The sequence below is a fragment of the Mobula birostris genome, chromosome 6, assembly GCF_030028105.1.
Source record: "Mobula birostris isolate sMobBir1 chromosome 6, sMobBir1.hap1, whole genome shotgun sequence".
NCBI classification, from domain to species: Eukaryota; Metazoa; Chordata; class Chondrichthyes; order Myliobatiformes; family Myliobatidae; genus Mobula; species Mobula birostris.
The window spans coordinates 100,569,617-100,596,302 of record NC_092375.1 but is presented as its reverse complement, the minus strand read 5'-3'; the positions used below and the strand labels follow the sequence as shown (position 1 = coordinate 100,596,302).

General features: G+C 42.2%; 1 protein-coding gene across 2 annotated transcripts in view; it reads right to left on the bottom strand.

The window, feature by feature from the left end:
- The window catches only part of slc49a4 (solute carrier family 49 member 4), a 121,418-nt gene that overhangs the window by 14,511 nt on the left and 80,221 nt on the right, over positions 1 to 26,686 (bottom strand). The window contains exons 5-8 of one of the 2 annotated variants that reach the window (XM_072260939.1): positions 21,606 to 21,714; positions 17,163 to 17,230; positions 11,207 to 11,334; positions 8,635 to 8,817 (exon numbers count right to left, since the gene is read on the bottom strand). In XM_072260939.1, the coding sequence (XP_072117040.1) occupies positions 8,635 to 8,817; positions 11,207 to 11,334; positions 17,163 to 17,230; positions 21,606 to 21,714 (488 nt within the window). The remainder of the gene's footprint in view (positions 1 to 8,634; positions 8,818 to 11,206; positions 11,335 to 17,162; positions 17,231 to 21,605; positions 21,715 to 26,686) is intronic. The other variant, XM_072260940.1, reaches the window with a different exon arrangement.

Genomic DNA, 26,686 nt, shown 5'->3' with positions numbered 1-26,686 from the left:
AATCTGCAAATGCTGGAAATCAAAGCAACACACACAAAATGCTGGAGGAACTTAGCAAGCCAGGCAGCATCTATAGAAAAAGTACAGTCAACATTTTGGGCAGGAATGGAGGGAAAAAAAAGATGAGGAGTAGATTTAACAGGTGGTGGGAGGGGATAGAAAAACTCAAGGTGATAGGTGAAACCGGGAGGCGAAGGGATGAAATAAAGACTTGTGAAGTTGGTTGGTGAAAGAAATACAGGGCTGAAAGGGGGAGTCTGATAGGAGAGGACAGAAGGCCATGGAAGAAAGGGGGGAGGAACACCAGAGGGAGGCGATGTGTAGGCAAGGAGCAAGGTGAGAGGGGGAAAAGGAGGATGGAGAATGGTGAAATGGGGTAGAGGGTGGGGTATTACCAGAAACATAGAAAATAGGTGCAGGAGTAGGCCATTCGGCCCTTCGAGCCTGCACCGCCATTTATTATGATCATGGCTGATCATCCAACTCAGAACCCCGCCCCAGCCTTCCCTCCATACCCCCTGACCCCCGTAGCCACAAGGGCCATATCTAACTCCCTCTTAAATATAGCCAATGAACTGGCCTCAACTGTTTCCTGTGGCAGAGAATTCCACAGATTCACCACTCTCTGTGTGAAGAAGTTTTTCCTAATCTCGGTCCTAAAAGGCTTCCCCTCTATCCTCAAACTGTGGCCCCTCGTTCTGGACTTCGAAGTTCGAGAAATCAATGTTCACGCCATCAGGTTGGGGCTACCCAGACAGAATATAACTTGCTGTTCCTCTAACCTGAGTATGGTCTCAGCGCAACAGTAGAGGAGGCCATGGATTGACATATCGGAATGGGAATGGAAAATGGAATTAAAATGGGTGGCCACTGGGAGATCCTGGTTCTTCTGACGGATGGAGTGTAGATGCTCGGCGAAGTAGTTTCCCAATCTATGTCCGGTTTCACTGATACACCGGAGGCCACACCAGGAGCACCAAACACAGTAAGTGATCCCAACAGACTCACAGGTGAAGTGTGAGTCTGCACCTGCTCCTACATCTCCTCCCTCACTACCATTCCGGGCCCCAAACACTCCTTCTAGGTAAGGCAACACTTCACCTGTGAGTATGTTGGGGCCATCGACTGTATCCAGAGCTCCCAGTCTAGATAGTGTTTGAGCTGTGCCAAGCCACAGTTATGAGTGTTCGGAGAGTAGTACAGTGGGCTGTAGTATGCATTCTTAAGATTGGACAAACATTGATTGTTTTCCCTGGAGTGGAATGTCAGAGGCTGAGAGTGACCAGAAACAAGTACATAGAGAGGTACAGATATGGTACGGATAGCTTTTTTTTTCGCAAGATGGAAATGACAACAATGACATATTTTAACATGTGAAGAGGAAATTTGAAAAGAGGTGGGGAGGCATGATTCTTCCCCAGCCCCCCCCCCCCAACAGACTAGTAGGTGCTTGAATCATGGAAGCAGATATTATAGCAATGTTTATTAAGAGGCATTTAGACAGACACATAACTAGACAAGAAATGGAGGGATATAGACCACGTGCAGGCAGTTAGATTGATAATGGTAGCCATCACCTTTGCTGTGAATGAATGTAACATAGTACAATACTGAAGGTGTCACTTCATTACTGCCTAGTAGGGAACTTTTATCTGTACACATCCATGCTTTTACTCTAGGCTCAGACCTTTGGTTACAAGTAAACTTTGTTACTACTCCCATGAGAGAATCTTAGCCAAAATAGTGAGTTTATGCAAGTTATGGGTTGTGATCGTATCTTTCAATCGTGCCATTTTACTGGAAAACATTTAATGTCAATAATTCTCTTTACAGAAAGGTAATTTAATGATAATTGAAAAATAAAATTCCATATCTGTCCACACAGGACTTTACATAGAACACAATTCACTACAGCAAATATTAACTTGAGCATTTTTTTTTGAAAAAAAGAGAATCAAGAAACTATCTCTCTCATATAACTTTAAAACAATGGCACACTATGAGTTATTATATGAACGCAACTCAACTTCAGACCCAGAGTCTCGTCCAAGGCTCTAAAAGAGGCAGATGTGGCCTCGATAGCAATTAACACTATACAAGTTGCACGGTTTGTATAACCTCCAAAATTCACACCACATTGTGACTGGTGATGGGAACTGAAATTTGTACAGTCGGCCCTCTTATCTGCAAGGGATTGGTTCTGTTACCCCTCACAGATACCAAAAAACACGGATGCTCAAGACTCTTATTCAACCTGTCTCAATGCGGACCCAGCGGAACGGCGAACCTTATTTAACCTGTCTCAGTGCGGTGGACATTAGGACCCGGCGGCGGAGCTCTGAATCCGCAGTGTTTCTGCTCACGAAAGTAAGCACGATCACAATTGAAAATGAAGTGGAAATAATAAAGTGATCGGAAATAGGTGAAACGCCATTGGTCATTGGAAAAGCGTTAGGCTACAGTCGGTCGACGATTGGAACAATTTTAAAGGATAAAGTGGGAAAGGCCCTGCCCCGATGAAAGCTACAATTATTAATAAGCAATGCAGTGGTTTAATTATTGGGTTTTGGGTTTTTGATCCTCCACATCAACTCAGCTCGGGAACGGTCTGTCACTGGATCGAACTCAGGAACTTCTGTCAGCCTGGTGCTGAAACATACGTTTCTTAAGTGCTTTATATGCATAGAAAGGTAAAATATATACTATATACTAAGACAAACGTTTGACTAACTGACGCTAAATAATACTGGAAGTACCTGTTCCGACTTCTTAGTAAGAGAACTTCTGTTTTTTTTTCCGATCCCAATCCATGATAACGTACGCATATCCTCCCGTATACTTTAAATCATCTCTAGATTACTTACAATACCTAATACAATGTGAATGCTATGTAAAATAGTTGTTATACTGCATTGTTTAAGGAATAATGACAAGAAAAAAAAGTCTGTACATGCTCGAACAACAAGTGCTGAAACAGCACTTCCGGTTTTTTTGGATTCGCGGTTGGTTGAATTCGTGCACGCGGAATACACGGGTAAGGAGGGCCGACTGTAATTGATATGACTATCACTATCATTGCTGATTTAACCTACTGGAACTGATGTCTTTGTCCACTTTCTCATAGGTATGCTGAACTGACTGGTACCGGCTAACTATGCCCCTCCTGGCAGGGGGGGGGGGGGAGGGTTGTGTGCATGCGTATCTAAAGATGCTTGTTTTGCTGATGTTGCTTGTGTCTGGTCTTCTGGTTTAAGATGGTGCTGGTGAAACACAGTGACAACATGCTGACAGCAAAACCAATTATTACTTTATTAATCACATTTCTTCTCGAAATATGATCACAATAACCTGCAACTCCCTTTCTGAGTTGAGCTTTTGAACTACCTGAACAACCTGGCATTTTTGCAGTGTGTATTGAAGCCTTGAAGGTGTGGCACGTATGAGCCAAATCAAGGTGGCAGGGCCAGAGAGCAGGGAGTGAGCAAATGTTTGGCTGCTGGAGCAGTCTCGTCGGTGATACGAAGCAGCAGAACCATGGTGAGGCACAGTTGAGGTGGTGGGGCCCAGGCCTGAGAGTGAAGAACAAGCCAAGGCTTGACTGATTTAAGCCCTGGGCCGAATTGGAAAGGCCAGGTATGGGACGAATCAAGGTGCGGTTCCCGAGCCTGACAGCACATCAAAGTGGCAGAACCTGGGACTGAGGGCGAAAAATGACCCGAGGTTTGATTTGTTTAAGCACTGGGCCAGATTGAAAAGGTCAGGGCGTCAGGGCCAGAGGCTACGCAAGGTGTACTTTTCTGTGCTGAACCAAGACTGTGGCTTGCAACTAACGGGCTCCTGGATCGTCTGCAGTGATGACTGACTTGGTGACTGTGGACTCACTTTTGTTCTGAATGTTATTTGCTATATATGCATTCGTTAACACTATTTTTAAATTTCCCCTTTAACTATCCTATCCGTACTTTAACAAGCCAGTTTGTTGCTGAGCCCACTTGATAAATACTGCAGTTGTTCAGGTGCATTTAGAAATACCACTTTCAATTGAGTGACTAGATGTTAAAATTTGGGAACACCGCAAGTCCTTATCCCATGGTAATTCAGAGTAACAATTTGGTCACTCATTGTGTCACTGAGATGAAGAGATAATCGATCCTTCCCACAAAGAAGCTGTTCCAAGTAAAATTAAGTAAAAGTCTACAATTAGTACATTCAATACAGAGCACCAAAGCCACGCTTTAAATGAAAATAGAAGTCAAATGAAGGCTGGAGACAGCTTATCCACGGACTCTCACAGCAACCTGGACTATAGCGCTTGCCGCCTGTTACTTGTAAAAACGCCATCCCTTTCTCTCAATTCCTCCGTCTCCACCGCATCTACTCTCAGGATGAGGCTTTTCATTCCAGAACAAAGGTGAGCTCCTTTTTCAAAGAAAGGGGCTTCCCTTTCTCCACCATCAACACTGCCCTCTTCCATTTCAACACAAGTGGTACCACATCCAAATTCAGCTATGGGTCATCCCAAAGTGGTGGCCACAGGATACTCAAACAGAATCCACGTATGGATTATCACCAACAGAAGCTTATCACAAAGGGGACCCTCTTCAAAGGAACTATCACCCAGGCAAGGATCGACACACTGGTAGATTCCACAAGGTTACCCCAAACACACAATGTGATAGCCACTTATCCAGTTCTACGACATACGAAATAACTCCAACAGTGATTTGCCACAGGGGTGCCTTTCTTCAGTGAACTACCACACCCAAACAAGGGTAACACACAAGTGGTATTCACAAAGGTACTCTCCTCACCAGAGAACCCACTCCTGTGGATTAACTATGTGACAATCACACCTTCGTATTTGAATGGAACTCAAACTCACCCTTACGGGCTACTTAGGAGAGAGTCCAAACAGTGACCTCTTTGTCTCTAGGTTTCTTCTGTTTCTAACCTATCTCTCCTCGCTTCTCTCCCTGCAAACTTGTTCTAGTTGCAGACAACTTGTGAGAGTCATTTATCAATACTCAGGATCGATCTCAACTCAACCCTTTTGGGCTACTGAAAGTTTAAACCAGCGACCGACTCACTGGTCTTCCATTGACCGAATCCATCTTGAGTCAGAGCATGTGTTTCTCTGTGTCTGTAACTGTCCTTGTAAAAAGTAAACACGCTGCAGAGAAACCATAACATCGATTGTCCATCAAATACCTCCACCTCTCTCTCTCTCTTTCCATGGCAACCCAGAAGCTGACAGCAGTAGTCAGTGTCCTTGTAAAAGTGTAAACACAAGCTGAAAGGCAGACTCCGCCCTTCTCTCTCTCTCAGCAGAAATCCAACTGTTAGTTTCAATTCTCTCTTGTGCCTTAAAGTGACAGTCCACAGCAAAAAGGAACCCTAGGGTACATAACACTTAGCAGAAGTGAAATGAAGATTCTCAAGAATAAATCATATAGACTAAAACTTTTGACATCCGATTCACTTCAGCTTGCACTGAACCTCTGAGTTCTAACCATACACAGCCCCAAAATTAGAGGAAGAATGTGCAAAAATGGATAGCTGTGGTCAGCACAGAAGTTTAATTCCTGTGGCTGTTCCAAGAGGAGAATGATGTGAAGGAATGCAAGGTAATTAAATTGATAACAATCATAACATACTAATAACCTTTGGTTCAGCAAATAATGGCAAACTCAGCAATATAAGCAACAAAGTTCACATGTGGAGCACTCCCAGATGACTGTAACATTTCCCTGCCTTGCACGTGTCTTTCTGCTTTACAAACAAGAGTTTAGCAGCAGTTCCTGACTACAGGAAATAAACAAGTGCATTTCTCCTTTTGATGTCTACCTCTCAATCAACAAGCAAGCAACTAGGGTAATCATTCATGTTCTCTACTCTTGCTGCTGCCATCAGGAAGGAGGTACAGCAGCCTTACAGGATCCCACGCCACCAGGGTCAGGAACAGTTATCAAAGTTCAAACTAAGTTTATAGTGAAGTACATATATATCACCATATACAACCTTGAATTTATTTACTTGTAAGCATTCACAGTAAATACAAAGAAACACAATAGAATCAATGAAAGACCACACACAAGAGTAGCAAAAGACAACAAACAAAAAGAATAAATAAGGAATAATATCGAGAACATGAGATGCAGAGTACTTGAAAGTGAGTCCACTGGTTGTAAGAACAATTCAGTGATGGGGTAGGCGAGGCTGAGTGAAGTTAACTCCTCTGACAACTAATCTCCACTGCACGTCTATAGAAGTTATCATTATTTTTGTATTCTTTTGCACATTGGTTGTGTCTGTGTAGGCTTTTATTGATTCTATTATGTTTTTTATCTTCTGTGAATGGCCACAAGAAAATGAATCTCAGGGTAGTATATGGTGACATACACAATACATACTTTCATAATAAACTTACTTTGAACTGTGTGCTTCATCTTTCCAAATATCCATGGAATCAGTCACTGTGGGGCGTCATGGTAGACAATTGATCCTCCATTGCTTAAATTTCTATGGATAGATTTAGTTCCAAACCAACCCTAAATCTTACTCCTTTAAAATTCAACCACAACCCCATCAGTGCTGTATTACACTAAATGGTCTTGCTCTGTCTCTTATTAAAATACAGCAGCATCCACTTAATCAATACTTCAGTTGGAGATGTGGATAAACAAGATGCAGGAAACTCCAATTGGGGCACATGGTTAAGAATGTAGTTGAAATTGAAATCAGCTTTGTCTCATGGTAAAACTAGATGGTTTTCAGGACCATTCCTCTTGAAGCTGAATGTGACTACTCCAGCTCAATAACTCTGAGTAGAGGAGTTAACATTTATCAGGAGTGCAGGGCCCTTAGTATTGTCAAAGATTCGTCCCACTATGTCTTTGACCACCCCCTCCCTCCACCAACAGGCAGGTGGTACCATAGCATTAGGAGGAGGACTGTTAGGATGGAAAACAACTTCTTCCCCCAGGCTGTAAGACTACCACATTTCCTGCCATCACCCAGGTCTCATCACATACGAAGCACGGGTAGTGTTACAATGTTTACTTTTTAACCTCGTATTGTAAATGCGCCTTATGCTAATTGTCAATCTTCTGGAATACATTTATTACTTGCTGATTTTCTGTGGTAATATCACTTTATGTGGTGTGTGAGAGTTATTGTACTGTGTTGTTCACCTTAGTTTGAAGGAATGATATTTCATTTGGCAGTATACATTTATATGGCTGAATAGTAATAAACTTGAACTGGAACTTTTGGATAGGATTTCAAAAGAAGGTGACCATTATCCCCCTGAGAGCAGCTGTAACAGCAGAAAAATAGGAAAGCTACTCAGGGATTGTTACAATCAAACCAACATTAACTCTGTGGAGTTTTGCTGTGCTCAGGTTCTCTGTTCCATTCCTCTAAATAAGACATAGGCGGAGAATAGGCCATTTGGCCATTGCGTCTGCTCCCCCATTCCATCATGGCTGATTTTATTATCCCTCTCAACCCCATTCTCCGGCCTCTCCCTGTAATCCTTGAAGCACTTACTGATCAAGAACCTATCAACCTCCACTTTTAATATATCCAATAACCTGGCCTCCACAGCTGCCTGCGGCAATGAATTCCACAGACTCACCATTCTGGTGAAAGAAATTCCTCATCATCTGTTCTAAAGGTTGTGCCCTCTGGTCTTAGACTATAGGAAATATTCTCTCCAAGTCCACTCTACCTTGTTTTTGCAATTTTTGATAGATTTCAATAAGATCCCCATCATTCTTCAAAACTCCAGTGAGTACAGGCCCAAAGTCATCAAATGCTCCTCGTACATTCACGCAATGATCAATCACAACTCTTCTCCAATGCCATTTCATCTGATTTTAATGTTCAGTTGCCTTTGCAGTGTGAAATATGAAAAGAAATCATAGGCACTTCCAGTTCTTAAGCTCTGGACCAAGCATTCCAAGGTTAGCAGATAATTGGCGAACCCAGATTTGCTGCATTTGTGTTACATTCGATATGTTTCCTCAGAGATGTCATTTCCACATCATTGGAGAGCTGCAAAGTACTGGGTTGAGGATGGGATGCATTGAACATGATACCTGGCCCACTGAATTTGTCCTTTACAACAATGACTCTGGTGTTCATAAAACGTTTGCAGAAACTTCTAGTCCTTAAATTTAAAATTTTCAGTTAGACAGCTGCATAAAATGTGTGCTGCTTGCAAATACATGGTAGCCTCGCAATCATGCCTCATTGATGGCACAAGTAATTGTATACAGCACTAGCTTCTGATAAATCCTGCTATGATGCAGCTATCACAGTAATGGCTCATGATGCTAGATATTTCCAGTTTCTTATGTATAATCATTAAGCATCCTCTTCAATAGCACCTTGCAGAATAACTAGATCTGTAATTAAGATATCTTTAAGTGCTATTTAACTTCATGAAATGAATAGTTAAAAGAATCAAAACAATAAGAAATTCTAAAAAATTATTGATTTGACATGCAAAATTAAATTTTTATCACAATTATGTGACATTCAACAATCATAACATGCATTTCCCTAGATTTAATTACCACTCTTCAAAACCTACACAAGTACACAAAAACAAGAGAAATTTTAAAAAATTACCTGTATGGTAAAATGCCAGAAACATTAATAATAATCCCATGAAGATATTGCTTAAAAAGGTGACAAATCCACAAGTTATCCCTTCTGGCACTGGGTACACAGTCTCCACAAAGAGTTCAAAGAAGAAAGGAACACTGCTGGTTATGAATACTCCAGTTAAGATGCACGATGTATATAAAGTTGCTGTAATGCCAAATAGAACCAATTAAAATTTAAAATGACTCCAATCTCTACTCTCTTAAAGCATGAAATACTAAAACTTGAGCATGCATCAATTAAACTATGAAACACAATTGGCTTGGAGTGGTGTCCATCTGTTATATCTACAATTCACCCACCGACACAACCGATCGACAGATGACGCAATAGCCACAGCTCTACACACCGTTCTTACACACCTGTAGAAGAGGAATGCTTATGTGAAAATGCTGTTCTTGGATTACAGTTCAGCATTCAACACCATAATTCCCTCCAGGCTCAACAAGAAGCTCAGAGACCTCGGCCTTCACCCTGCCTTGTACAGCTAGATCCTGGACTTCCTGTCAGATTGCTGGCAGGTGGTAAGAGTGGGCTCCCTCACTTCTGCCCCTCTGACCCTCAAAATAGGAGCCTCCCAGGGCCGTGTCTGGAGCCCCCTCCTTTACTGTCTGTATACCTGTGACTGTGTTGCCACCCACAGCTCCAATCCGCTAATTGAATTTGCAGATGATACTACGCTGATTGGGATTATCACAAATCATATCGAGGCAACCTACAGAGAAGTCATCACCCTGACACAGTGGTGTCAAGAAAACAACCTCTCCCTCAATGTCGCAAAAACAAAGGAGTTGGTTGTGGACTACAGGAGGAATGGAGACAGGCTCACCCCTATTGACATCAATGGATCTGGGGTTGAGAGAGTAAACAGCTTTAAGATCCTCGGTATACACATAACCAAGGACCTCACTTGGTCTGTACATACCAGCTGTGTGGTGAAAAAAGCACAACAGCGCCTCTTTCATTTCAGATGGCTGAAGAAGTTGGGCATGAGTCCCCAAATCTGAAGTACTTTCTACAGGGGCACAATTGAGAGCATCCTGACTGGCTGTATCACTGCCTGGTATGGGAACTGTACTTCCCTCAATTGCAGGACTCTGCAGAGAGTGGTGCGGACAGCCCAGCACATCTATGAATGTGAACTTCCCACTATTCAGGACATTTACAAAGACAGGGGTGTAAAGAGGGCCCAAAGGATCATTGGGGATCTGAGTCACCCCAACCACAAACTATTTCAGCTGCTACCATCCGGGAAACGGTACCGCACCAGGACTAACAGGCTTCAGGATAGCTTCTTCCACCAGGCCATCAGACTGCTTAATTCACGCTGGTAGAATTGTATTTCTATGCTATATTGACTATCCTGTTGAATATCTTGCTGTACATACTAGTTATTACAAATTACTATAATTTGCAGATTCAGACAGAGACGTAACGTAAAGATTTTTATTCTTCATGTATGTGAAGGATGTAAGAAATAAAGTCAATTCATTCAGTTCGTTTCTGCTCCCCATCTCTCTCTCTCACTCACACACACACACAGTGCTCTACTGCAAAATTAAAGAAATTGGAGGGGAGAGGATGGTGAGTGAGCTAAAATAGATGAGGAGAGGGGAAGAAGAGATCAAGTAGCTTATAAGAGAGGGCAAATTACTCAGGATGGAATGGAAGGTAACTAGGGGCAATGGGAATCAATCTGAAAGTTAAGGGTTAAGGGGTACTGGCTGAGATGTGTGGGAAGGTACAATGAACTTAGGAAAGCCAGTAAGTTAGAAGGGCAATCAAGCTAGGGTGTGGGGTGGGATGGAGAGCCACCTGCAGATGTGGTGTGAGGGGAAGCACAGACAGATAGTAAGAGCAAGAAATGAGGATATCAAATTTTAACATCAAGTCATTTCTGATTTTAAACTTCAGTGTTTGTTTTTCCCTTTCCCTTCCTCCAATTCCTTGTTCCATTTCATTCACTTCAAAACTGAGTTCTATTAAATTCTCTTATCCCGAAGATGGACTTTTAAGATGTGTAAATTGGATTTGCTGTCTTTTGCTCCCTCACATAAGCTGCCTTGTTTGATAGGCAATTCCAACTGTCCTGTTATTGCTTTTAGCCATTGGGTTGTTAAATACCGAAGTCAGTAATGTAAATGCTTTAGCAAGACAAAAATAGTACACAAAGTAGCGCTCAGAAAGCAAAACGAAATCCAACTGTATACCACTGCCATGTCGAAGCAGTACAGAATAAAATGCATGGGGTTCCCAGGTGATCAAATAACCCACTGTGTTACCTTTCTATGGACTAGCTAGAGAAGCCTTAGCAACAAAATGTGGGCATAATCAATCTGCTTTTCACAATGAGAAATTGTGCAGTGAAATTACCACCGTTAATAGGATTTCATCTCAAAGTACAAACAAAAAAGAACAACTTAAATTATGCATTTTAAATCTAGCAATGCTAGCACGCTCATACATGTCAATTAAGGTAAGACAGACCCTGATGAAACCGAAGTGTATTCATCTGATCTCATTGTGCAATAAATACCTCTTGTTATCGGCAGATGGGTGACACTGTTGATGCAAGTGAGGGCAAACCATGCAGATGACAGTGTGGCTCCAGAAAAAAGCAGCAGCAGAATGAGTTTTAATATTCCTCTGAAGAAATCTGCAAACCTGCAACATTAAATGGAAAACTTGAGACACTCCAGGATCATTGACTCACACTTCACAATGGAAAAATTTTCAGGAAGTTAAACTTGGACAAGTAAAGATAATTTTTCTATACAGCTGCTCATTACGTCCTCAGGTTGTGAGAGAACTCTGCGGTACTCAAAGAATTGCATTTAAGGAACAATCATCATTTTCAGACAAATGGAAACTCCAGTCTGCAAACAGCTAGGGGCAAAACAAAAAAAAGGATAATTAAACCATAAGATTTTAGTGCACTGGTTTGGAGAATACTGGCCAGGAGACAAAGCAAGCTTTGTCTTCAACAAAAAGGGTCACAGAGCTAGCAGGCATTGTTTAATGTTTCAGTGAAAAATTAGCACCTTCACCAAGGAGAAACATCCTTACTGACATGTTAATGCCAGATAGTATAATGTGGTTTATTTTTTAGAACGACCCAAAACCTCTGGCACCGAGGCGACAGATGAACTTAAGTGAGTGCACACAGAGTGTTATTCAGACTCAACCTTTCATCTCTTACTGAGATAAATTCAAAATCCTGCTGCCAACTATAAACATCTTAAAAAAATAGTTTAATAACACAATCTCTATAGACAAGCAGTACTGTGCAATTCTCTACATTTCTTTTAGATTCATAAAAACAGAAAATTTATGTCATTGCCAGTTCTCCAAAACAGCTATCGGATGCTCACACTTCTCTGCCCTTTTTCGAGGCCTTGCAAATACAGTAATATTGCACTTGAGAGGTAAAGAAAATACTCAGTTCATCACAGTCTGTTGATGCTTCAACCTCTTAATGCACATCCACTATTCCCAGCTCAGTAGATAACTCCACAGTAGTGCAGAGGTTAACGAGACACTATTACAGCTCTGGATGGAATTTGGAGTTCATTGTTTAATTCCAGCGTCATCTGTAAGGAGTCCATACATCCTCCCCGAGGAACGTATGGGTTTCCTCACGCAGTCCGATTATCTACCGGGAAGGTTAGTTGGTCACTGTAAGTTGGGTTACAGTTAAGTCAGGGTTGCTGGGCTGCTGGACAGTGTGGTTAATAAGGCTGGAAAGGCCTATTCTGCACTGTATCATTAAACGAAACAAATAAACTCTCCCAGAACACTAATTTCTTTCTACAAGTACTTGACCTGCCGAGAATTTTCTCCCCCAACACTCCCTTTTAACATCAACTTGAAAGAAACAAGAGTTTAAGGAAAATAACCCAGTGTGAATCTTCATCATAGCTATGCTGACTTCTTTAGTCATACTCAGTAACTATGTTAGAACCTAACTTGATAATGGAATATTATAATGCTTATCTCTGCACAGGTGTAAACCTGCTTAGCTTTACAATTTGGTTGGACATCAACTACCAATTTAAATGAGAAGGCCCTGCAGAGAAATCTCATTGAAATGTGAATGGAGAGTAAGCAGAAAAGTGGGAAATAAGGCAGCTGAGTGCAGGATAATACTATTGCAGGCATAGATTCTTTACTGTGCAGAAAAATTGTATAACAGCAATAGAATTGGAATATTTGTAATGGTAGAGCAGGAGTACAATACATAGAGGAACATAAAAACCAAGAGACAAACGGAAATTAATATGTGGTGCCTGGGTATGAAACATTCAATCGCAAATTTTGACTCCTAATATTTGGTTGAGCACTGTCAAAAATCAAGATTATTCTGTCATGAAGTACAACAACTGCAAAGGGAGCACCGACTCCCAGGGTCTGCAATTCAGAAACAAGTTTGCTTAGAATTGTAGTATCGGAAGCAAAATTGTCATTACTAAACAATGGTAGGTGACAACTGTCCAGATGCTCCAGGGATGAGTGCAAGGACAGGGAGATGGTGTATGCTGTAGAACTGTTTTGGCGGCAGGCAAACTGAAGTGTGTCAAGGTTGTCCGGAAGTCTAGAGTTGATGCGTGCCACACCAACCTCTTGAAGCACTTACGATGGTGAATGTCAAAACCACTGAACGGCATTCATTAAGGCACTTTATCTTAGGTACTGGGATGATAGTGGTCTTCTTAAAGCATATAGGAACCACAGATTGAAGCAGAAAGAGGTTAAAAAATGCTTGCAAATACCCACACCAGCTGATCTGCGCAGGATCTAAAGACACAGCAAGGGACATCATCTGAGCCAGATCCTTTCCATGGGTCCAACCTCTGGAAGAATGATTTTACATTCATAATGGTGACTGTGGGTTCAGGTTCACTGGAGACCGTCAGAATGGGTGGTGATATAGCCATTCCCTTCTGTTCAAAACATGCATAGAATATATTAAGCTCATTGGGAAGCGATGTGTTTTGGTGGAGATGCTGCTCAACTTAGTTGAGCGGTGCACTACAGCATGCAAGCCTTACCATAACTGTCAACTGTCTGGGAGCTGATTTTGTACTGGTACTGTTTCTCGGTATCTTTGATAACTTTGCGGAGGTCACTTCTCGATTTCTTCTAAAAGGGCAAGGTTGTCTGATTTGAATGCCATAGAACCTAGACTTCAGTAGGGAGTGAAACTCTCGGTTCATCATGGTTTCTATTGGGAACACCCAGACTGTCCTCTCTTTAGGAAGTTGCTCAGCTTTGAGGAAGATCTGCTTCCATTCCAGTGCTAGGACTCATGCACGCTGCTACAGGATGGGGTGGTAAGCAGGTGAGATTTAGTGTACTCACTAAATAAGGTTGAGATTCTCAGTAGCATCTGGGATGCTTCTTCCTTCCACAACGGTCACCAGTTAGTTACTTCCACAAGCTTCATGAGAAATAGGAGCAGCAGTGGGTCACTTGACCATTGGAACTTGTGCCAGTATCCATCAAGATCATGGCTACTTTCATTAAAATGTGTCTTGTGGCTTTCCTTGTTAAGTTTTTTAAAACTATTCCCATGTACATCAGTTCCCTTAATATCCAGAAACCTATCAATCTCGATTTTTAATGACAAAACCTCCACAGACCTCAAAAATAGTGCTTGGTGAGCATTTTACAAGGAAGGTTTGAGAACATCTATGAATCTTTTTCTCTGCCCAGCTCGCTTGTAATAAAGTATGTCGAGCTAGTCTGATGGCAGTGAGCAATGTGACCTACCCACTGAAGTCCAAAGACTGCAATTGTGGCCTCAGTGCTGGGGATACTGGCCTGGGAGAGATCATTTTGATTTGCTCATCTGCCTATGAATATGGAGAATTTTGCAGAGGCTGCATTGGTGAGATTGCTTCCATCCTTCAAGGTTCCTATTGCAGATAGCTCATGTCTCTGAAGCATACAAGAAGGCAAGGATCACTGGTGCCCGGTAGACTAAGAATTTTATGTTGTGTTTGAGATATTGTCCTTCAAGCACTCTTCACTTCAGCAATCCTGAAGATGATGAATTTCACCATTGGTGCTGGCTTTGATTTAGGGATGACTCCTAGGACAGAGAAAGTGATTCATATTTTCCAGGGTCTCAGCATGAACCTTTACTGTCAGAAGGCAGTACTGCACAGCAGGGTAGAGGACCTTGTAAGTGTTAAGTGTAAGAGACTTTTTACTGCATGCTTCAGTGAACAGGTCAATGATGAGCTGAAGCTCAGCCTCTGAACATGCGTTGTACTTCAACTCAATGACTAAAGTTGGTTCTGGAGCGGAGGCAGTGTTGTCCTGTAGATTCTCTTCACTCCAACTCGTTGGAGGCAAGGTGCAACAATGCAGTGACAATGACAGAAAAGCTTTGGGACAATGATGTGGCCCTGCCCAACTCCAATGAGCACTGAGACTGGCTTATTGTCGAGTTGTTTGGTTAAGGTTACAGTTTGCATGACATTGCCAAAAAGATGCAAGATCGAGTTTCTGTGGATGAACAGATTAGAGATGGTTGCTCCCGTTGCTCTCAAATGACAACCCTATCCACACACAGGAAAAACATAGCAGGTGTGGCAAATTGATCAGTAGGAATAGACAGAGAATATACTGCTCAACTTGGGGTTGTAGTGGTGGTGAAGATGACTTCTGTCATGCTGACCTTCATTAGTCAGGGCACTGAGTACAGAAGTTGAAAGGTTATGTATGGTGTGGTTGGACAAGAGGCTAGTGACACGCACCTAAAGATTATTGTGTTCCGTTTTGGTCACCCGGCTATAGGAAAGATTACAGAAATGATTTACAAGGATGTTGTCAGGGTTTGAAGGACTGAGTAATAGGGACAGTTTGGACATGATAGGACTTTATTTCTCCCTCCCCCCCACCCCACCCCTTGGAGGTTAGGAAACTGAAAGGTGATCTTACAGAGATGTACCAAATAAAATAAGGGACATAGGGTGAATTCACAGTCTTTTCACATCATTAGGAAACTAAGGCATCAGCTTAAGGTGAGAGGGGGAAAAATTTAAGAAGAACTTGAGGGGCAACTTTTTTTATACGTACAGTTGCGGGCATGTATGTGGAAAAAGGCTGAGGCAGGTATTCTTAAAAACTTTTAAGACAGCTGGACATGTACATTTAGGTGATTATGAGCCAAACCTGGGAAAATAGAACTAGCTTGGATGCGCATCTTGGTCTGTTTCTGTGCCGCATGACTCTGACTTTAACCTGGTAGATAAGCTTAGTCAATGGTGATCATTCCCATGCTGTCAGATATGTCAATGGTTGGGGACTTAACAATGGTAATGTCATTGAGTACCATAGAAGAATACTTGGTTAGACTTTCCTTTAGGTGTTGGATTTTGCCTGCACTTCTTAGGTCAAGTAAAACCGCAAAGATATCTATGAATCACATATATTACTGCACAAATGAAAAGAGGACAGGTATGGATGAAAAAACTGAGGATAGTTGAATCTAGGATGCTGATTTAGTAAATTTGGTCAAAGGTACAATAGTGCAGACTATTATCTAAATGGGGAGAAGGTTCGAACATCAGAGATGCAGAAGACTTAGGAGTCCTCGTGCAAGACTCCCAGAAGGTTAACTTACAGATTGAGTCTGTGGTAAAGAAGGCAAATAGAATGTTAGCATTTAATTCAAGGGGAATAGAATATAAAAGCAAGGAGATAATGCTGAGCCTTCACAAGACACTGTTCAGGACGTGCTTGGAGTATTGTCAACTGTTTTGGACCCCCATATCTCAGAAAGGATGTGTTGTCATTAGAGAGAGTCCCAACGAGGTTCATGATGATGATTCCGGGAATGAAGGGGTTAACATACAAGGAGCATTTGGCATCTTTGGGCCTGTACTTACTGGAATTTAGAATAATGCAGGAGTTTTTTTTTGGGGGGGGGGGAAGAAGAGAGATCTCATTGAAACCTACTGAATGTTGAGAGGACTAGATAAGGTGGATGTGGAGAGGATGTTTCCTGTGGTGGTGTTATCCAAAACCAGAGGGCACAGCCTCAAAATTAAGGAGTGACCTTTTAGAACAGAGGTACAGAGGATTTTTTTTTAGCCAGACAGTAGTGAATCTGTAGAATGCTCTGCACAGAGGCCAAATTCATGGGTATATTGTTTCCTGATCAGTCAGGGAATCAAATGATATGGTGCGAAGGCAGGTGTATGGGGTTGAGTGGGACCTGGGATCAGCAATGATGGAATGGCAGAGCAGACTCAATGGGCTGAATAGCCCAAATCTGCTCCTATGTCTTATGGTCTTACGATTTGAGGAACCTCTGCAGTGATAATCTGGGCATTTTTCACGATATATTCACTACTCGTGCAATAATCTGGTTTACTACCAGAGTTAAATTACGATTGAGGCTTTACATCTGCATCATCTATAAAGATTAAAATATACTCATTATAAAAGAAGGCTTTTCGAACAAAAATGTAAACAGGACTAACCTTGCAACTATTATTCCAACAACACAACCACCAATTACTGACCAAAACCCAATCCAACCAGCATCAACCTAGAAAGGAAAGCAAGGTAATTTAGAAAACTATCACTCAAATGAAGTTTTTCTCATATATCTTAGCTTCATACCGAAGTATTTTATGGACAAGATTCTTTTTAATAGTAAGCACTGATGATGCAAGAAAAATTGTACACAGCAAGGTCCCACACGCAGCTATGACCAAACAAGGCTTTTGGAGTGATCTGCAGCCCCACATAAAACAGTTATGAGCAATCCAGAATTGACAGCCTGAGACAATTATATGTGGCCAAATCTTAAAGAATTTCTGAGGAAACTACATTAAGGACAAGTAAATCCGATGAATTCAGAAGAAACATAGAAAACCTACAGCACAATACAGGCCCTTTGGCCCACAATGTTGTGTCGAACATGTACTTAACTTTAGAAATTGCCTAGGGTTACACATAGCCTTCTACTTTTCTAAGCTCCATGTACCTATCCAGGAGTCTCTTATAAAACGCTATGGTATCTGCCTCCACTACCGTCACTGGCAGCTCATTCCATGCACTCACCACTCTCTGCGTAAAAAACTTACCCCTGATATCTCCTCTGTACCTACTTCCAAGCACCTTAAAACTGTGCCCTCTTGTACTAGCCATTTCAGCCCTGGGAAAAAGCCGAACAATGCCTCTCATCATCTTATCTATCCACACGATCAATGCCTCTCATCATCTTATCTATCCACACGATCAATGCCTCTCATCATCTTATACACCTATATCAGGTCACCTCTCATCCTCTGTCGCTCCAAGGAAAAAAAGCAGAGTTCACTCAACTTATTCTAATAAGGCATGCTCCCCAATCCAGGCAACATCCTTGTAAATCTCCTCTACACCCTTTCTATAATTTCCACATCCTTCCTGTAGTGAGGTGACCAGAATTGAGCACAGTCCTCCAAGTGGGGTCTGACCAGGGTTCTATGTAGCTGTAACATTACCTCTCGGCTCTTAAACTCAATCCCACGGTTGATAAAAGCCAATACTATATGCCTTCTTAACCACAGAGTCAACCTGCGCAGCAGCTTTGAGTGTTCCATGGACTCAGACCCCAAGATCCCTCTGATCCTCTACACTGCCAAGAGTCTTACCATTAATACTATATTCTGCCATCATATTTGACCTACCAAAATGAACCACCTCACACTTATCTGGGTTGAACTCCATCTGCCACTTCTCAGCCCAGTTTTGCATCCTACCGATATTCCGCTGTAACCTCTGACAGCCCTCCGCACTACCCATAACACCCCCAACCTTTCTGCCATCAGCAAATTTACCAATCCATCCCTCCACTTTCTCATCCAGGTCATTTATAAAAATCACTAAGAGAAGGGGTTCCAGAACAGATCCCTGAGGCACATCAATTGTCATCAACCTCCATGCAGAATATTACCCGTTAACAACCACTCTTTGTCTTCTATGGGCAAGCTGATTCCGGATCCACAAAGCAATCCCATGTCTCTTTACATTCTCAATAGCCTTGCATGGGGTACCTTATCAAATGCCATCCATATAAACTACATCTACTGCTCTACCTTTATCAATGTGTTTAGTCACATCCTCAAAAAAAATTCCATCAGGCTCGTAAGGTACGACCTGCCTTTGACAAAGCCATGCTGAATATTCCTAATCATATTATGCCTCTCCAAATGTTCATAAATCCTGCCTCTCAGGATCTTTTCCATCAACTTACCAACCACTGAAGTAAGACTCATTGGTCTATAATTTCCTAGGCTATCTCTACTCCCTTTCTTGAATAAGGGAACAACATCTGCAACCCTCCAATCTTCTGGACCCTCTCCATCCCCACTAATGATGCAAAGATCATTGCCAGAGGCTCAGCAATCTCCTCCCATGCCTCTTACATTAGCCTGGGGCACATTTCATCCGGCCCTGGAGACTTATCCAACTTGATGCTTTTCAAAAATTCCAGCACATCCTCTTTCTTAATGTCTATATGCTCAAGCTTTTCAAACTGCTGCAAGCCCTGCATACAATTGCCAAGATCCTTTTCCGTAGTGAATATTGAAGCAAAGTATTCATTAAGTACCTCTGTTCAACACACATTTTTCCACTGTCACACTTGATTGGTCCTATTCTCTCATGTCTTATCCTCTTGCTCTTCACATACCTGTAGAATTTCTTGGGGTTTTCTTTAATCCTGCTCACCAAGGGCTTCTCCTGGCCCCTTCTGACTCTCCTAATTTCATTCTTAAACTCCTTCCTGCTAGCCTTATAACCTTCCAGATCTCTATCATCACCTAGTTTTTTGAACCTTTCGTAAGCTCTTCTTTTCTTCTTGATTAGATTTTCAATAGACTTTGTACATCACGGTTCCTGTACCCTATCATCCTTTCCCTGTCTCATTGGAACGTACCTATGCAGAGCACCATGCAAATATCCCCTGAATATTTGCCACATTTCTGCCGTACATTTCCCTGAGAATATCTGTTCCCAATTTATGCTTCCAATTTCCTGCTTGATAGCCTCATATTTCCCCTTACTCCAATTAAACACTTTCGTAGCTTGTCTGTTCCTATCCCTCACCAATGCTATGGTAAAGGAGATAGAATTGTGATCACTATCTCCAAATGCTCTCCAACTGAGAGACCTGAGACCTGACCAGGTTCATTTCCCATAACCAGATCAAATACAACCTCTCCTCTTGTAGGCTTATCTACATATTGTGTCAGGAAACCTCCCTGAACACACCTAAGAAACTCCACTCCATCTAAACCCCTTGCTCTAGGGAGATGCTAATCAATATTTGGGAAATTAAAATCTTCCACTGCCACCACCTCTTAATTATTACACCTTTCCAGAATCTGTCTCCCTATCTGCTCCTCGATGTCCCTGTTACTATTGGGTAGTCTATAAAAAACACCCTGTAGAGTTATTGACCCCTCCCTGTTTTTAACTTCCAACCACAGAGACTCGGTAGACAATCCCTCCATGACTTCCTCCTTTTTTGCAGCTGTGACACTATCTCTGATCAACAGTGCCACGCCCCCACCTCTTTTGCCTCCCTCCCTGTCCTTCTGAAACATCTAAAGCCTGGCACTCTAAGTAACCATTCCTGCTCCTGGGGCATCCAAAGTCTTTGTAATGGCCACAACATCATAGCTGTAAGTACTGATCCACACTCTAAGCACATCCGCTTTGTTCATAACACTCCTTGCCATAAAAATAGACACATCTGAAACCATCGGTCTGAGCGCGTTCCTTCTCTATCACCTGCCTATCCTCCCTCTCACACGTCTCCAAGCTTTCTCTGTTTGTGAGCCAACTGCCCCTTCCTCCGCCTCTTCAGTTCGGTTCCCACTCTCCAGCAATTCTAGTTTAAACTCTTCCCAATAGCCTTAGCAAACCTTCCTGCCAGGATATTAACCTCCTTCAACACACATCAAAGTTGCTGGTGAACGCAGCAGGCCAGGCAGCATCTGTAGGAAGAGGTGCAGTCGACGTTTCAGGCCGAGACCCTTCGTCAGGACGAACTGAAGGAAGAGTGAGTAAGGGATTTAAAAGTTGGAGGGGGAGGGGGAGGGGGAGATCCAAAATGATAGGAGAAGACAGGAGGGGGAGGGATAGAGCCAAAAGCTGGACAAGTGATAGGCAAAAGGGGATACGAGAGGATCATGGGACAGGAGGTCCGGGAAGAAAGACAAGGAGGGGAGGGGGACCCAGAGGATGGGCAAGGGGTATATTCAAAGGGACAGAGGGAGAAAAAGGAGAGTGAGAGAAAGAATGTGTGCATAAAAATAAGTAACAGATGGGGTACAAGGGGGAGGTGGGGCCTTAGCGGAAGTTAGAGAAGTCGATGTTCATGCCATCAGGTTGGAGGCTACCCAGACGGAATATAAGGTGTTGTTCCTCCAACCTGAGTGTGGCTTCATCCCTACAGTAGAGGAGGCCGTGGATAGACATGTCAGAATGGGAATGGGATGTGGAATTAAATTGTGTGGCCACTGGGAGATCCTGCTTTCTCTGGCGGACAGAGCGTAGATGTTCAGCAAAGCGGTCTCCCAGTCTGCGTCAGGTCTCGCCAATATATAAAAGGCCACATCGGGAGCACCGGACGCAGTATATCACTCCAGTCGACTCACAGGTGAAGTGTTGCCTCACCTGGAAGGACTGTTTGGGGCCCTGAATGGTGGTAAGGGAGGAAGTGTAAGGGCATGTGTAGCACTTGTTCCGCTTACACGGATAAGTGCCAGGAGGGAGATTAGTGGGGAGGGATGGGGGGGACGAATGGACAAGGGAGTTGTTTAACCTCCCTCGGTTTGTTACAACTAAATCACTTCAGCAACAATTCTCAAAACTTTTACTAGGAAAGAGCAATTCAAAGAGAAAATAGGAAGATCCCAATTCCTTACCTGACTTACCTTGAGCGGCGTTACAATTACATCAAGCACACCTGACCAGCCTGATAATATACCAAGAGGCATTGCAAAGGCCAATGCAATCATTAAAAATCTGAAATTGCTATAATGGAAAGAAAACAAAAGAGTATGTAAAACATTTGCAAATCAGGCCTCCTGCAGCAAAGAACATTTCAATACAGCATTTCTTCATATTATGGGGTATGAGGTTTTACTGCGCTCACAAGACATTTTAGAAACTTACTAAACAAAGTGTAATTATTGATCCAAATACTTGAGTAATAATTCATTACTGTGAAAGTAAATATATGACTCTAAAGAAAGCTACAGGCTTCAGTTGGGTGGCAGTGTGGAGATACATCTCTACCAAAGAAAGTGTAAGGTGCTCCTTCCCTCCGTTGGGCAAGATGTAGTGCCTGCTCGGCCACCCCCCGACCCCCACCCCACCAATCAGTGTCAAATGAAGCCATGGGAGCAGGTGGTGGATGGTCGTATGAACAAATGGTGCATATCACAAGTTCTGGTTATGTGACCACTGTCCAGGCAGACAATCTCTGAAGAGTATCTGAAGAGTATTGATAATGGCTGGGGTCACACATCACACTGCCCAGAATGTGATAATGGCAAAACACTTCTGTAGAAGCATTTGCCAAGAACAATCATGGTCATGGAAAGACCATGATCACCCTCGTCATACAACATAGCACATAATGAACAAACAGGCTTAATGATTAAGCACATGTAGCTTCAGGTGGAACTGCTTTCAACTAAAGATGCACATTAATGACTTTCTTTTATCCTTCCCAATGAATTTTACTGTTAAATCTATTTTAATTGCAATACTCACTGAGACTGGCCTATTCAATAAGATTTTTGGTTTACCTGGCATGATTTTAACAACTGCAGACAGGGAGTAACTCAATTTTTATTTGTTAAATTCACATGAACAGAATAAGATTGCCCACAAGGCTTCCTTCCATTAGGTTTGAAGGAGCTAAAATTCATGTTGTCTTTGCAGACTTTAACAAGATCCTCCATAAGAGAATTGCTCAAAAAGGTAGAGCCCATGGTTATAATGCATTGATTATATTACAGCTGGTGTACTATGCAGGAATTCTTGATAAGCAGCATCCAGATGAGCACTCAAATTGCCAAAAGCATACACAACTATGGAAAAGAGTACTGGAGAAGGTGATTAGTATAGATGGGAACTTGAAGGTCAGCATGGACATTAGCCAAAGACCTGTTTGATTGTACAATTCAATATGATTCATGGTTTCTAGCCTTAATTGAAGAGTGATATACAAATTGCAAATGGCCAACAAAACCAGTGCAACAATTTCACATTCATACTACAATCATCAAAACAACTGAGTAAGAATGGTTGACAACTGGAATGTGCTACCAGAAGTTGTAGAATCAGATGCAACTACAATATTTAAGAGGCAATTAGACAGACACTTCAATAGACAAAGCATAGAAGGCTACAATTTCAATGCTGGCATATTAGATTAATGAAGACTGACAGAAGGGTCAGCATGGACAGGGTGGATCGAAGTGTCCATTTCTGTGTCGTATGACATCTTATCCAAGTGACAGAGGCAGAGAGTGTCGAATCTTTGTGGGTGGGTGGAGTTAAGAAACTTCATGGGGTGAAAAAAGATATAGAAATCATACACAAGCCTCCAAATAGTAGCCAAGTTGTGGGGTTGAGATTGCAAAGAAAGCTGGAAAAGGCATGTAATAAGGGTATTGTCACAACTGTAGTGGGGAATTTCAATAAGCAAGAGGATTGGGAAAAATCAGGCTGATGCTGGATCACAAGAGAGGGAGTTTGTTCAATACCTATGAGATGGCTTTTTAGAGCAGCTTGTGCTTGAGCCTACTAAAGGAAAAGCTATCTTAGATCGGCTATTGTGTAATAACCCAGATCTTATTAGAGAGCTTAATGTAAAGAACCCTTAGGAAGCAGTGATCGTAATATGGTTGAATTCATGCTGCAATTTGAGAGGGAGAAGCATAACAAACATGTATCAGAATCACAATGGAATAAAGTGAATTACAGAGGCATGAGAGAAGAGCTTGCCCAGGTGGATTGGAGAGGGATACTGGTGGGGATGACGGCACAGCAGAGGTGGCTGAATTTTCAGGGAATAGTTCACAAGGCACAGGATAAACATGTCCCACTGAAGCTGATGTTCTCAAATGACAGAGGTATCAATGGGATCCCCCCCCCCTGCATTTTTCTAAATTCCACTGAGTACAGAAAAAAAAAATGCCAAACCCTCCTCATATGTTAACCCCGTGGCTGACAAGGGAAATTAAGAACTGCAAAAAGCCAGCAGAAGAGAGTGGGAAGTTGGATGATTGGGAAGCTTTTAAAACCAACAAAAGGCAACTAAAAAAGCTATACGAAGGGAAAAGATGAGATACGAGGGCAAACTAGACAATTATATAAATCAGGATACTAAAAGCTTTTCAGTTACATGAAGGGAGGTGAGAGTTGATTTTGGACCACTGGAAACTGATGTTGGTGAGGTAGTTAATAGGGGGCAGAGAAGTAGCGGATGAACTTTATGAGCAGTTTGCATCAGTCTTCACTATAGAAGACACTATAGAGGCAGTGTGCCAGAGGTCCATGAGTGTCAGGGAGCAGGAGTGCTATTACAAAGGAAAAAGAGCCAGGCAGACCTAAATGTCTTAAGATGGATAAGTCAACTGGATCAGATGGACTACATCCCAGTTGCTGAAGAAATAATGGATACATTGGTCATGATCTTTCAAGAATCACTTGATTCTGACATGGTCCAGGAGGACTGGAAAATTGCAAATGTCACTCCACTAGGAAGGGAGGAAGGAAAAAGAAAAGAAATAATAGGCCAGTTAGCCGAACCCCAGTGCTTGCGAAAATAATTAAGGATGAGGTTTTGGGGCACTTGGAGACTAATGATAAAATAAGTCAAAGTCAGCTTGGTTTCTCTGAAGGAAAATCTTGCCTTACAAATCTGTTAAGAGTTCTTCAAAGAAGTAACAAGCAGAGTGGACAAAGGAGAGGCAGTGGATCTCATTTACTTGGATTTTTAAAAGGCATTTGATAAGGTGCCACATGAGGCTGATTAACAAGATAAAATCCATTGGCATTACAGGAAACATACTAGCATGGATAGAGGAATGGCTGACAGGAGGCAGTGAGCAGGAATAAAGGGGCCTTTTCTGGTCGGCCGCAGGGATCAGCATTGGGACCACTACTTTTCATACTCTTCGTCAGCATTTTAGATAGTGGAATTGACGGCTTTGTGGCAAAGTTTACAGATAATACGAAGATAGAGGGATGGGTAGGTAATGCTGAGGAAGCGATTGCAGGACTTGGCAAATTGGAAGAATGGGTAAAAAAGTGGCAGGTGGAACACAGGTGTTGGGAAATGTATTATAATGCATTTTGGTAAAAGGAACAATAGTGCAAACTATTATCTAAATAGGAAGAAAATTCAAACATCAGAGGCGCAAAGGGACTTAAGAGTCCTTGTGCAAGACTCCCAGAGGTTAACTTACAGCGTGAGTCTGTGGTAAAGAAGGCAAATGCAATGTTGCCATTTATTTCAAGGGGGATAGAATCTACAAACAAGGAGAAAATGCTGAACCTTTGTAAGACAGTAGTCAGGCTGCACGATGTATTTTCAAGAGTTTTGGGCCCCATATCTCAGAAAGGATGCATTGTCATTGGAGAGAGTCCAGAGGAAGTTCACGAGGATGATTTCAGGGATAAAGGGATTAACATACGAGGAACATTTGGCAGCTTTGGACTTGTACTCACAGGATTTAGAAGGATTCAAGTGGATCTCATTGAAACCTACTGATTGTTGAAAGGACTAGATAGGATGGATGTGGTGAGGATGTTTCCTATTGTGGGGGTATCCAGAATCAGTGGGCACAGCCTCAAAATTGAGGGATGTTTTTAGAGAGTAGTGAATCTGAAGAAAGCTCTGCCTCAAACTGCGGTGGAGGCCATGCCTGTGGGTATTTTTAAAGCAGAAGTTGATCATGTCCTATCAGTCGGGGCATCAAAGGATATGGTGAGAAGGCAAGTATATGGGGTTGAGTGGGATCCAAGATCAGCCATAATGGAATGTCGAAGCAGACCTGATGGGCTCAATGGCCTAATTTTGTTCCAATGTCTATGGTCTTACATTTACATGTGAATTACTACAGGATTCTTCAGGTAATAGTTAAGGATATGGACCATCTCAGTTTGGGACTCGATATGTGAAGCTGTCTTCTGACAGATTAGTATTCCAATAACCATCACAAGTTTTACTCTGGTTAAAGTCGCTCGTCCTGACTTCACCAAAACCCTGCAGCAGAGAAAGCATACAATACAAAACCAAGAAGAACCTGAAGATGGCTTTAACATGCCATATGTAATTCAATAAAGGTCAGCAGAATAAGTCAATGGTTGAGTTCTTGTAGATTATTTAAAAGAGAAAGAAACAATCTTTGGATGCTATGGGTGTAGTACAACAAAAACCATGGTTAGACATATAAGAGCAAAACATTGATAGAGGAGGAGGTAAAAGAACTCACTTTTGTGACATGTTACAGTGTGTGTTAAAAGCTGGATTTCTGCTTGAAACTACCAGTTTCTACCTCAACTGAGTGGAAGTTCAGGGCTCAGGTGTGCAGGCAAGAGTCCTACCTTCCACTCTGTTGATTGCTGATCTTGGAAGACATGCGCAAGTTAACTTTGGGCACACTCAGCATCCCCATTCGATAGACAATGGACAAAAGTCAGCTTCCTTTAATTCTGCTGATCTAAATATTTTCAATATTAATTGCAATCTTGCTTTATTTTAGATAATGTTCAAAGATTCATTTATAATCAACATATCCATCTTCAACTCTGAGATTCGTCTTCTCCAGATAGCCATTAAACAAAGAAAGAACATGAAAGTCATTTGGAGAGAAATATCAAAGCCAACCCTCCCCACCCAATTTACAAAGACAAGTGTGTAAAAAGGGCCCAAAGGATCATTGGGGGTCCGAGTCACCCCCACCACAAACTGTACCAGCTGCTACCA